The sequence below is a fragment of the Hipposideros armiger genome, unplaced genomic scaffold, assembly GCF_001890085.2.
Source record: "Hipposideros armiger isolate ML-2016 unplaced genomic scaffold, ASM189008v1 scaffold_60, whole genome shotgun sequence".
In the NCBI taxonomy this organism is placed as follows: Eukaryota; Metazoa; Chordata; class Mammalia; order Chiroptera; family Hipposideridae; genus Hipposideros; species Hipposideros armiger.
Genome location: NW_017731410.1, coordinates 4,490,335 through 4,503,713, shown reverse-complemented (window position 1 = coordinate 4,503,713; position 13,379 = coordinate 4,490,335). Strand labels below are relative to the sequence as shown.

Below are 13,379 nucleotides of genomic sequence, written 5' to 3'. Positions count from 1 at the left end.
TTTTATAACACATATGGAATTGATTTTGAATATGGTATGTAGTAGGCATCTAGTTATCCTAACAATATCTGTTGAATACTTCTCTTTTCACAAGTGATGCCTCATTTATAAACCAAATTCCTATAACAAGATATATGTTGAGGACATGTTACTTTGGATTTTTTTAAGTGAACAATATCATACTCTCAAAACTGATCATTTTTGTCACCCTAATATTTATACTTCACTTGTTTTATGTCTTAATGTTTTGGTTCATTTAATGATTTATTAAGAATTTCTTACATTATAGACACAGTAAGTTTAAAATACATATTGGTAAATGAAAAAAAAGGGTTCTTTCCCTCAATCTTAAAATATCAAAAAATTAATTATGGCAAGTGTAAACAACATTGTTGTTTGTTGATATACTTTTGAGTTCAAAGAATGATTTTCATCATTACATCTGTGTATTATTAATGTTTCACAGATTAATATTTATATAAGACTTGTTCACTTCATTGGTTTCGTAAGACTCCATAAAACTAAATTTCAAAATATAGGAGTTGAGAAGTATGATATGTAACAAAGAAAAATTAAAAGGGGAAAGTGTTTCATCCTTTATTTTCAAGGAAAGTCGATATATTTTAAAAACAAACATTTGTTATGTCATTGAGTACAGAGCTCACATTGCAAACATTTAACCATACTTATCACATATCCGATCATCTAAAGTCAAAATCACCTTAAGAGGCTTATGTCTTTTACTGTTTGCTTCATGAAAATTATGTTCTAATATTTCAGTGACACACTATTGCTTTAAAGCCTCCTTTTAAGTAAAAATGAGAACCAATAATTTTTATCCGAAAGTGTATCATATATCTTATTGCGTGTTACAGGATCAATAAACACTATACTAAGATTTAGCATTTAGACATGAAACATGTCTAAAGCCCCTGAAGAAAACAGTAGAAATAAACAAGACTAAATTTAGAATGCTTTAATCTTTCCAGTTAACATCATTTGTATCAGTAACTGCAATGTTGTAACTTTAGCATTTCACATAAAACTAGTCAGTAAGGATTTTTTCTTTTTTAATGCTGGGAGTAAGAACAGAAAGACAGAAGATGCACAAGTGTCGGGGTTTCACACTTCTGTTGAAAAACCAAAACTCAAAACTGTTTTCTTCTCTGCATCAAAACTGTACCACAAACTTGAAGGCTGTTTTAGTTTTAATCCCATGACTCATCATCTACTGGATTGGGAGTTTGTGAAGAAGAAAACCCTGCTGTGTTCAAAGTGCTCTTGCCATGGTAATTCTTTAAAAAAGAAAGAAAGGAAGAAAAAAGAAAGAAAGATTTAATTTGATGACAGCTTTAAAGTTACACTGCCCAGATTGAGAGCAGGGACTCAAGCTTTCCACCGTGTTTACCCCAAATATATAAAGAACTTCATTCTTTCTAAACCTAGTCTATTTGAAAAAAGGCACATATTAACCTGGGAGGTCTAAATTGCACAAAATATTTTTTTAACAAACAATTTTTTAAGCCTGTAGTTTTGGCAAGTGGAAAAACTTAAAGCCGTACACTTCAATGAATAAATATAAATATTTAATGATTAGTATGCTCGTTGTCTCTGTATAAAGGTGGTGTTACCTAGACACATCAGAAAAAACATACAACTCATATCTCTGGTATTTTATCTTCGTTAATAATGTTGTCAGAATTCCAAAAGTAAGTAACTCCTATAGAAAGTTCAAAAGATCCAAATTAGAATTTAAAATGCCAGAAAGTTTGGGAAAGCAGGCTGTTTGAGTATAAATCTTAAAGTTTATTCCTCATCTTTAAGACCAAAAATACATATGTACATAAAATTTTAGAGAAATATTAAAGTAATCGTCTAGGTATAAAAATAATAGTTTAGATAAATATTCAATGTTATAGTTACTTCACGATATTAGGCACATTTACAAGGAGTAACTAGAAGCCAAGTTCTGAATTTTTCTCAACTAACCTTTCTAGTATCAACTGATGCAAACACACTTCCTCTTGTACTACCGCTGAAGCCAGGAATATATGTGCTAAAGGCAATTTCTTCCAACCATGCAGGAACATCCTGTTGAGCCTTAAAAAAAAAATTAACTTCATATACAATATGCATAAAGTCTCAAAGATTGGAACAATTTACTTTTCCTGAATATACATGTATAAAATGTCTACTTTCAGTGATAAGTTAAGAACACTCTGCATTGTTTTCAAAATTGAATACTTACGTCCGTCAGTACTTTCACTAGATGTTGTGCTAAATGGCTATTTGAGTCAGGGTCAAAAAAGGAAATAGCTCTGCCAGTATTCCCACAACGACCAGTACGCCCAATTCGATGAACATATTCATCAATGGTGGAAGGAAGGTCAAAATTGATAACATGTTGAACATTTTCAATATCCAGTCCTCTGGCAGCTACTGAAGTAGCAACAAGAACTGGGCACTTTCCACAGCGAAAATCTCCAAGAGCTTGCTCTCTCTCTCTCTGCTCCCGATCACTTGAAAGAAAAGGAAGCATGTATTTTATGACAGCTCTTAAGAAAATTATAAAAAGAACCTTTAAAATTCAACATATAGTTTCTTTTTAATTATAGTAAAAATGCCAACATTTAATATCAATGTCTATCTACTTCTTACATACCATGTATTATACTAATTTCTTTCAAGCCATCATTTTATTTTATTTTTAAAGATTTTATTATTGGGGAATTGGGGGAGGGGAACAGTGTTGGGAAATCTGGGAAGGGGAACAGACAAGTTGCTGTCCTTTTGTTCTTCAGTCTAGTTGTGGAGGATGTTGCTTCACTGGCCCGTGTTAGTGTTATCACTGTGCTCTTCCCGGGTGAGGCAGTCACTCGCCAGCCATTGGACAGCTGCTCCAGGCAGTTCATGAAAGCGTATGCTGGCTGCTTGCCTGTCCCACTGCAGCCTACACCGTCGCCAGTGACTCACGGCAGCCGAGCTCCAGGTGGAGCTGTTGTTCACCATCTTAGCTGTAGAGGGTGCAGCGTCACTAGCCCTCAATGTGGGATCCGAACCAGGGACCTGCTGCTCAGAGCTGGCATCCTAAGCCAACTCCTAACCAATGCGTCCCTCAGCCATCCCAAGCCATCCTTTTATTTAATTCTCACAATACTTTGAGGTTGGAACAATTATCCCCATTTTCAGATGAGATATAATACAAACAGCCAAATATAAATTCAAGTATGACAAATGTCAAATCTCATCTATTAATCTTTACTGAATTTGAAAATAATATACAACTACTTGATTAGAATGCTTTCTCAAAATATACAGATTTTGGGGGGCCGGCTGAGTGGCTCAGTTGGTTAAGAGCTCACTCAAGAGCCAAGTTCTGAGCAACAGTGGTTCAATGCCTGGCCCGAGCTGAGTTGCCGCTGAGCTGCCAACAGGTGGCAGGAGGGCTCAGCTAAAAAAGTAAATAAATAAAAAATACAGATTATTTTTTTAAAGAGTGTAATCTCAAAATCTACATATTCACTGATTAATATTTTAGATCTACTGGTAAAGTACCAATAAAGCTGTGTTAATATGACATTTTTAAGCACTCCAATAAAACGTAAGGCATCAAAAAGATTATTCAACAAAGGAAAAACTCAGATTTAATGACCAGAGAACTTTAAGTGACATCTTTTGAGAGGTTACCACTTAAAACAGGCCTTTAATTGCCCATCCTGCCATTTAGCACTTATAAAAACTTAAAATGAAGATGAAGAATAACAGTTTAGATTCAGCTGAGAATTCTGAATTCTATTCCTAGGATTGTATCATTAGTTATATATACTGATGTTTCTTAACAAATGACAACTAGAAGTCACCTCCCTACCAGGAAATCATATTAATCTACTCACCCATGAATACTTGTTGTTGATATTTTTTCTTGACAAAGAAAAGTGGCAATAAAATCTGCTTTTTTCTTAGTTTCAACAAAGACCATAGTTCTTTCATCAACTACAAGACAATGAAACAATGATTAACATTCAAACGAAAAAATCAAGAAAAGGAAAAAAGGGGGTATGAGTAGGAACTGTCTCATCCACCACTTTATTCCCAGTACCTAGACAAGGCCTGGTTGGCGTTAAAGACTCAAATATTTCCTGAATGGATGAATATCAAAGATAAAGAGACAAGGGCTGTTTTCTTACTTCAGGGGCTAAAAAAAAATATTCGGTTGTCGGAAAAGTCATGACATATTTTTTCTATGCTTTTCGTTGAAAAAATGCATCATGACTTTTCCGACAACCCAATAGTTTGCCCTTTGCTCTTCCCAGGCCAACAGCAGGAAATGGGGACTTGTGTTATCTACCTGCCAACTCTTAGCAGTTCCAAATTTGTCTCAGGCCGTTCTTTTCCCTCTCTATAAAACAATGCCTTTGGGGCAGCCGGTTGGCTCAGTTGGTTACAGCGCAGTGCTCATAACACCAGGTTTGCAGGTTCGATTCTCTCATGGGCCAGTGAGCTGCGCCCTCCACACCAGATTGAAAACAATGACTTGACTTGGAACTGATGGATCCAGGGAGAACACACTGTTCCCCAATAAAATTTATTTTTTTAAAAAATCACTTAAAAAAAATTCCTTTGCTCTTTACTTCCCAAAATAATCCAATATCTCATTATGCCTTGATTGCCCAAGGTATTTATAATAATGGCATCCAACCCAGGGCTGACAAACCCTAGAATATTTCATGTTCCAACTTTATCTCTTAATTCAAACCTCTTTACCCCCCAACACTGACATTCAAACTGAAACAGAATTACTAAAATGGACAGGGGTGGGGTGGGGCATGTATAGCCCATAAGAACACTTAGTCTGTGAGGTATCAAGAAGGTATTACAATGGCCATATTAGAAATATTTCTTTCCAGGTACAAACAAAAGCTATCTCAATCAAAGAAATATATGACTTTCTACAGAAACTGGTTTTTGTGGGGGGGGGGGGTAGAAGGATAGATTTCTTATCAGTATTGTGAAGGAACAGAATTACATCTTTAAAGTCCCTTCCAACTCTAAAATTCTTTGAATCTATGAATAGAGGAAGACTTAGGAAGCAAAAACTGGGAACTAGAACTATAACAAAGAATTCATTTTAGGTGGAGTAAACAGAGTTGCATATAAAGATATGTAACTAAGCCTTTCTATTTTCTAATACAAAGAAATATATACATTTTCTTGTATATACACACACACATATACATACACACATACACAGAGAGGGTGCCAAAAAAATGTATACACATTTTAAGAAAGGAAAACTGTATTAAAATTGTAATACTTAATATATACCAATAACAAAAGATGAATACTCAAGTCACGTTTGACTTCCGCAATTACAAGAGGTGCTCCAAGTGGGTACCATCAGCGTCCAGACACTTCTGATTACATTGTTACTGCTTGAGCAACGCTGACCAAAGTGTCCACTGTATACTTTTTTTGGCACCCCTGGGTGTGTGTGTGTGTGTGTGTGTGTGTGTGTGTGTGTGTGTGTGTGTGTGTGTGTGTGTGTGTGTGTGTGTGTCTGTGTGTGTGTTTACATAAATAAATAAATATATAGATAGATAGATGATAGATAGATAGATAGATATAGATATCTGCTGGAATAGTTTTTAGCCAAATACTGCTCAACAAAGTCTCAAATCCTTCGTATTTTTAACCTTTATGGAGGCGAAAGGACTATACTGCTATATAACTTACACTAAAAATTGAATCATAAAACCTTTTATAAAATAACTTTAGAAAAAGAGGAAACAATGAAAACAAACTTACTAAAACTCATGCCAAACAATTCTTAGAGTAAAAAAAAAATCAAAATTATAACAAAAATAATTATATTAATGAAAGATACCTATGTTTTGTAGAATTTCGACAAGTTTTTCTCTTTTTGAGTACTGACCAACTTGGAGAATGGTCTGCTGAACATCTCTACATGCTCCACCCACTTGTCCAACAGCGACAAACAAATAATTCGACTTTAAAAACTCCCCAGCCATCCTTGAAAGACAAAAGATTATTCCTTAACTTATATCCTCTTCCATTAATACTCATATTGTTTACTGAATTCCTGCAAATGTTACTTCAATATTAGTTAGACAGATTGTAACAGCTATAATATGATAAGGTAAATACTTATCACCAAGTACTATTTTCAAAGATCAGTATCTACTAGAGAAAACAGTAAGAGTCTCACTGGATTATAAACTAAACTGCTCTCTGGGCACTTCAGGCTCTCTGTGGCCAGGAGACCAGCAGGCATGAAGAAGTCACCATTCTAGCAGGGATGTGTCCTCCTAATCTCGGAATTCACCAGACCACACTGTATGTAGTATGATACCTAAATATTTGCCAACAATTGGTATGTGAATTTTCTGCCAAAGGCCCAATTCTCCCAATCTCTATAATTTTGGTTTGCAGACAAGGCATGATTATAAAAATAACTTCACTAAATAAGCACTTATTAAATCCTACCTAGGTGCTGTGCTGTAACACACATACATCCACATTTTAATAAAATGTGATGCTAATGCAAAGCCAGAAATAAAGCTAAGGGACAATGAAAAATATGGTAAAACTCTTAGGAATATATTGACTTTTTAAACTACTTAGGTTAAAATCTTAAATTTAAAAAAATGCAGGGGTCAGCCAAGTGGCTCAGTTGGTTAAGAGCATGAGCTCTGAGCAACAGGGTCGCCAGTTCGATTCCCACATGGGCCAGTAAGCTGCGCCTGAGCTGAGCTGCCAACAGGTGGCAGGATGGCTGAGCTGGTGAGAGCACATGCTCCTAACAACAAGGCTGCCAGTTCGACTCTTGCATGGGATGGTGGGCTACGCCTACCTGCAACTAAAACTGAACATGGCACCTTGAGCTGAGTGGCCGCGAGCTGCCAACTGGCGGCCAGATGGCCACTGAACTTGGAGCTGAGACAGCTGCGCCCTCCACAACTAAGACTGAAGGACAACTTGGCTGTTCTCCTTCCCCAATAAAATCTTTAAAAAAAAAAAAATTTTTTTTAATTTTTAAAAAAATCAAATCTCTCAAAAATAGGATATTCACGGGCCGGCCGATTGGCTCAGCTGGTTAAGAGCTCACTCAAGAGTTTGAGCTCTGAGCAACAGCGGTTCGATGCCCGGCCTGAGTTGAGCTGCCGCTGAGCTGCCAACAGGTAGCAGGATGGCTCAGCCAAAAAAAAAAAAAAAAAAAAAAAGGATATTCATCTTGTTTCTGCTTCCATAAAAGTACTTATGTATATTACAATTATTTTTAAGAGGAAAAAAGTTAACCTTTGAATTTCTTCTGGAAAAGTTGCACTAAACATAAGGGTTTGGCGCTGTTCCTTTGATGGCATTCCTGGGCAGGAAATTAGCTTCTTCATTTCTGGTCCAAAACCCATATCCAGCATGCGATCAGCTTCATCCAAAATTAAATATTTGACCTGTCTGAGGCCAATCTTTAAGGATATTTTCAAAGGTTAGAACAGAGAATGCATACTAGTTAATAAATGTATTAAACTAAGATATTCTCCACAGTTCTATTAACATATTCTTAAAAATGAAGATTGGAAATCAATGCATAAAATGATGAGAATTGTTATGCTTAGGTAATACTATTACTGTTTACTTCAGCTCTCAATTTTCTCTACTGTTGTAAAATATTTTATAAGTTAAAACTAAAAGAATCCAAAAATCTAGATCAATACTACACCACAGACCTTACTTAAACATTCTATACCTCCATTGTCTAATATGGCACATGCAGCCATTGAGCACTTGAAATGTGGCAAGTTGCCTGAAGAACTGAATTTTGTAACTTTTGACCATTTTTAGAGTTAAAATAGCCACATACGGCTAGTGAATACTGCATTGGACAGCACAAATCTGATTGTGTTATCTGATAAAGTCAGGCTCTTTAATGTTAAGAAATAAAATTTCCTAACAGGATGACATATACAAACATCTTATAAATGGCAAATTTATTTCTAATTCCTTTAAACACTTAATAAATTCTCTATTTTCTAATCACTAAGGAGCAACTGGGCAACTTCTCTTACCTGTGCAATGAACACGTCTTGCTATAAAAAAAAAAAAAGTACATATCTGCAAAAAGGAAACAACTTTGGTACCACTGTGGATACTGTTTAGTGAAAAATCAAGGTGGATTTCTCTGGACACTCTTAAGTATTCTAAGAAAAGTGCCTTGATGCAGAAGGATCATGTTTTGAGTAAGTAACCCCTTTAGAGAACAGCTATAAAAAGCAAATCAGTTTCATGAAAGTGAACTTAATGTATTGATTTAGAGATGTAGTAATGTGGTATATGAATACCTAAAATAGGTACATAGCCTTAAAATCCCGTTTTAAAAACTTAGAAAATTAACAATCCTGGTTAATATCACTCCCACCTTTAAACAGGAAACAAAATTACTGATGCCACAAAAGCTTTCTTCCAGGAATAAAAGAGAAAGATTTCATCAAGACATATATGAAGCTAGCTAAAAGCATTCATTGCATTTTTCTCCCAGTGTAGTTGGGTACAGGATATGGATTCTGGAATCAGATCTGGATTCTGGAATCAGATCTAGATTCTAACCCAAGCCTTATCACTTAGTAGAGCTAACTAGGGGATTTAAAATAAATTGCAAAATCACAGAGTTTGTTTTGCCAAGCATGAAATGGAAAATACTATTTATCTTTTGTTGAAGTTATTTTAATAATTACATATAAGAACACATTAAAAAAATGGGGGCCTAATATATAAATGATGCTCTAATAAATGTATCTATCTTTACACCATTCTCTCCCTTTCCCATACAAAAAAAATTATTAATCAATTCCAAAAATGTGTTATCCCTCTAGAGCCTACCTTTTCTTTACCTATGATATCCATCAGTCTTCCAGGTGTAGCACACAATACATTACATCCTTGTACTATTTGTCGAATGGAATGCCCCAACTGGGTTCCCCCATATATAACAACAGCTCTTACACAAGTCCTATTGACAAGAAAAATAAATGTCATTTTCTAGTTACTTGAAAGTTAGACATTTGTTTCTAACAAGATGTAAAACAAAATCCATAAAGAAAAAAACTAATACACTCAACAATCTTAAAAAAAATTAAGTTCTTCCCAGGAAAAAGGTGAAAAACAAATGAAAAGACATGGAAAAAAAATATTTTGTAACCGATCTGATAAAGGGCTCTTCAAAAATCATGATAAATACTACCATCTCCCACACAGAAATAGACCAAAAACATGAACAAATGGCTCATTAAAAATACAAATGACTTTTAAACATTTCTTTAGTTCAACATTACTTTACATGGAAAACAAACGAAGACTAACACAATATTTTTTCTTAAGTGTGATAATACCATGTTAGCCAGAAACTGACACTCAAGAGGGTAAACTGATACGACCCCTTTCAAAATTTTAGTATTTATTAAAATTTAAAGATTTACGGTACTTGTTTGTCCCAATAATTTCACACATAGAACTCACCCTTCAGATATGTCCCTATAATGGGCAAAGATGGCTGTACAATGAGATTCATTGTCAACATTGTTTTTAATAGCAAAAGATTGAAAGCTATCTACGTGTCTAACAATAGAAGACTTAAATTTATAGTCCATCCACACAGAGGAATACTCTGCATTCATAAAGAGAAAGGGGCAGTTTCACATTAAGCATTACCTCCAACATACACCATTTAAAAAAATAGGACGACAGCAGCTTAGTGTGCTACCGTTTGCCAAGAGGAGGATAAAAGTGCATACATGTACATCAGCTATTTCTAAAATAATTCATATGAAACTGTTAATAGCGTAACTGTGAAGAGGAGAACTGAAGAACTGGGGAGCAAGAGTATAGGAAAATTTTGTTTTGTTAAACTCACTGCTTTAAATGGATTCTTTGTTTTCCACTATTGTGAAGACTGAATGAATTATATATAAAACACTTATAACTCAACATATGCTAGCTATTTAATAACTACTTAATAATTTATTCACATTATTATTCTAAATGTACCACAATTTAACCAGTCCTCAACTGATAATTTACTTTCCATCTTTTGACACAACAATGTTGCAGCAAACATCCATCATTTTGTGCATACATATTATCTGAATTTATTAAGCACATTTCTGTTTTTTTTTAAAATATTGTTATCAAGTGTTGGTGAGGATGTAGAAAAAAGAGAACCCTTATACACTGTTAGTGGGATTGCAAATTGTGCAGCCACTGTTAAAAAACAGTTTGGAGGTTCCTCAAAAAATTAAAAACAGAACTAACTTATGGCCCAGCAATTCCACTTCTGTGTATGTATCCAAAGAAATCCAAAACACAAATTCGAAAAGATACATGCACCCTTGCAGCACTATTTACAATAGTCAAGATATGGAAGCAACCCAGTGCCCATCAACAGACGACTGGATAAAGAAGTTGTGGTATATATATATATACAATGGAATATTACTCGGCCATAAAAAAAAACAAAATTTTTATCATTTGCAACAACACGGATGGACCTAGAGGGTATTTTTCTAAGTGAAATAAGTCACACAGAAAAGACAAACACCATATAATTGCACTTATATGTGGAATCTAAAGAACAAAATAAATGAACAAACAAAACAGAAATAGACTCATGGAGACAGAGAACTGATGGTTGCCAGAGGGGAAGAGGTTTGGAGAGCTGGGTGAAAAAGGTGAAGGGATTAAGAAATACAAATTGGTAGTTATAAAACAGTCATGGGGATGTAGAGTACAACACAGAGAATACAGTCAATAATGTTGGAAAAACTCTGTATAGCAGCAACAAGGTGTACTCGACTAGTCAGGGGGATCACTGCATAAATCATATAAATGTCTACCACTATGCTGCACATCTGAAGCTAATATAATATTGAATGTCAACTGTAACTGAAAAAATAATAATTTTTTTAAAAAGAAAAAATATTGCTATATTTTAGCTTGATTTAAAAATCATAAAAAGCATAGCACATGGGTGTTAACAGTAAACAAACACTGGTATAAGCAATATACTTCTACTTTTCTCAAAAGACCTATCAAGCTTGACATTACAAGGATTTTAATAATTTTATTTTCTCTCATTTTAAATAAATTGATTTACACAAAATAAAAGGTTAACAGCTTTTACATAGAAAGTTCTAAAAACAATGTAAAGAAAAACATTAAGATCCCAACAGATAAACTGGTACATAACAAGTGGATTTTTCATGAAAGAAAATTAAGCATTCAAAAAGTAATTCAACCTCTTTCTTAATAACCAAATAAAATTTTTTTAAATTTTTTTTTTTAATTGGGGAATTTGGGGGATGGGAACAATACTGGGGAATTGGGGGAAGAGGAACAGACAAGTTGCTGTCATTTTGTTCTTCAATCTAGTTGTGGAGGATGTTGCTTCACTGGCCCAAGTTGGCACCATCATTGGGCTCTTCCCAGGCAAGGCAGATCAGTCGCCGGCTTCTGGACGGCTGCTCACTGCGGCTGCTGGCCGCTCACACTGGCTGCTGGCTGCTCACGCTGGCTGCTGGCTACATACGGTAGCCCATGGCAACCCACTGCCACAGGGGCTGCAGCCTACACCATCACTGGCGACTCATAGCAGCCCAGCTCCAGGTTGAGCTGTTGTTCAGCATCTTAGCTGTGGAGGGCAGTGTCACTGGCCCTCATATGTGGGATCCGAACCGGGGCCCTCTGGCGTCCCAAGCCAGTTCTTAACCATCGCGCCACTTGGCCGGCCCATCAAATATTTAAAATGAGGATAACTGTGGTGGTTTTAAAATGTAAATTCTCCAATACTCCTTCCTTCCTTCAAAAATGGATCCTAACTCCTTTCCTCCTTAAGTGTGTGCAAAGCTGGCCTCATAGGTGTGCAATCTGTGTAGTCACACAGGGTTTCAAGCTTAAAAGATCCCTGAGCTTGGTTTAATGCTCTGCTATTTACTGTCTTAAAATTCATGTTTTGGGGCCGGCCAAGTAGCGCGATGGTTAGGAACGGGTTTGGGACGCCAGAGGACCCGGTTCGGATCCCGCATGTGAGGGCCAGTGACACTGCCCTACAGAGCTGAGATGCTGAACAGCAGCTCAACCTGGAGCTGGGCTGCCGTGGGTCGCCGCATAGGCTGCAGCCCCTGTGGCAGTGGGTTGCCATGGGCTACCGTATGTAGCCAGCAGCCAGCGTGAGCAGCCAGCAGCCAGCATGAGCGGCCGTCCAGAAGCCGGCGACTGATCTGCCTCGCCTGGGAAGAGCACAATGATGGTGCCAACTTGGGCCAGTGGGGCAACGTCCTCCACAACTAGACTGAAGAACAAATAGACAGCAACTTGTCTGTTCCCCTTCCCCCAATTCCCCAGCACTGTTCCCATCCCCCAATTCCACAATAAAAATATTTTAAAAAAAATTTCATGTTTTGAACAAAGAACCTGTATTTTCATTTTGTACTAGTTCCAGCAATTTATACAGCCAGTCTGAGTATGGACGAGATTTAATGACTTGCTTAGTAATGAACAGAATGTGACAAAGTGACTGAGACTATTTCAGAAAAGCCCTGCAGTCACCTCTTTGCTCCTTCTCATTGATCACTCTATCTAAGAGAAGTCATTTGCTATTTCCAAAGGACAATCAAGCATCCTTCTGGAGAGGTCCGGTCATGCCTTAGATGACTGCAATCCTGGTTGACATTTTGTCTGCAACCTCATAAGAGACAACCAAGTCAGAAGCACCTAGCTATGTTCTTGAAATCCTAACCTCCAGAAACTGTGAGATAATATCTGTTTGGAACAACTGGGTTTTAGGATAATTTGTTAAGCAGCAATAGATAAATAATACAATACCAAATATTGGCAAAGTGTATAGTGAAATGGGCATACTCATTTACTGCTGGTAGAAATGTACAATACATTGATGCAAGCTTTAAAATAAGTTCATACTTTTTAGCATTAAATTTATAAAAATCTAAGAAAACATAAAGTTTATAGCAGCTATTCATTTGTTTTATTTATAGTAGCCCCAAATTAGAAACTAGGAACCTAATTGCCCAAAAACAGACACATAAAATATATATACATGAACAATCTTAAAGTCATTAAAAATTAGGTATGATTATGAAATAAGCAGTTTTCCATATTATGAAGTTATGTGTAAAAGAACAAAAAATTATTAGTAACACCCTAGTTCATTTTTTAAACATTCATTAAAAGCTACCAGGGCCGGCTGAGTGGCATGATGGTTAAGAACTGGCTTGGGACACCAGAGGGCCCCGGTTCGGATCCCACATATGAGGGCCAGTGACACTGCCCTCCACAGCTAAGATGCTGAACAA

The 13,379-nt window shown here is 36.1% G+C and overlaps 1 protein-coding gene across 4 annotated transcripts in view; it reads right to left on the bottom strand.

The window, feature by feature from the left end:
* Nucleotides 1–589: 589 nt before the first annotated feature.
* DDX4 (DEAD-box helicase 4) overlaps nt 590–13,379 on the bottom strand; it is a 65,686-nt gene continuing 52,896 nt past the window's right edge. For all 4 annotated transcript variants that reach the window (XM_019641465.1, XM_019641467.1, XM_019641466.1 and 1 more), the window contains 7 exons: nt 8,896–9,025; nt 7,318–7,484; nt 5,885–6,030; nt 3,894–3,993; nt 2,249–2,519; nt 1,990–2,100; nt 590–1,295 (listed from right to left, as the gene is read on the bottom strand). In XM_019641465.1, the coding sequence (XP_019497010.1) occupies nt 1,209–1,295; nt 1,990–2,100; nt 2,249–2,519; nt 3,894–3,993; nt 5,885–6,030; nt 7,318–7,484; nt 8,896–9,025 (1,012 nt within the window). In that variant the 3' untranslated portion in view covers nt 590–1,208. The remainder of the gene's footprint in view (nt 1,296–1,989; nt 2,101–2,248; nt 2,520–3,893; nt 3,994–5,884; nt 6,031–7,317; nt 7,485–8,895; nt 9,026–13,379) is intronic.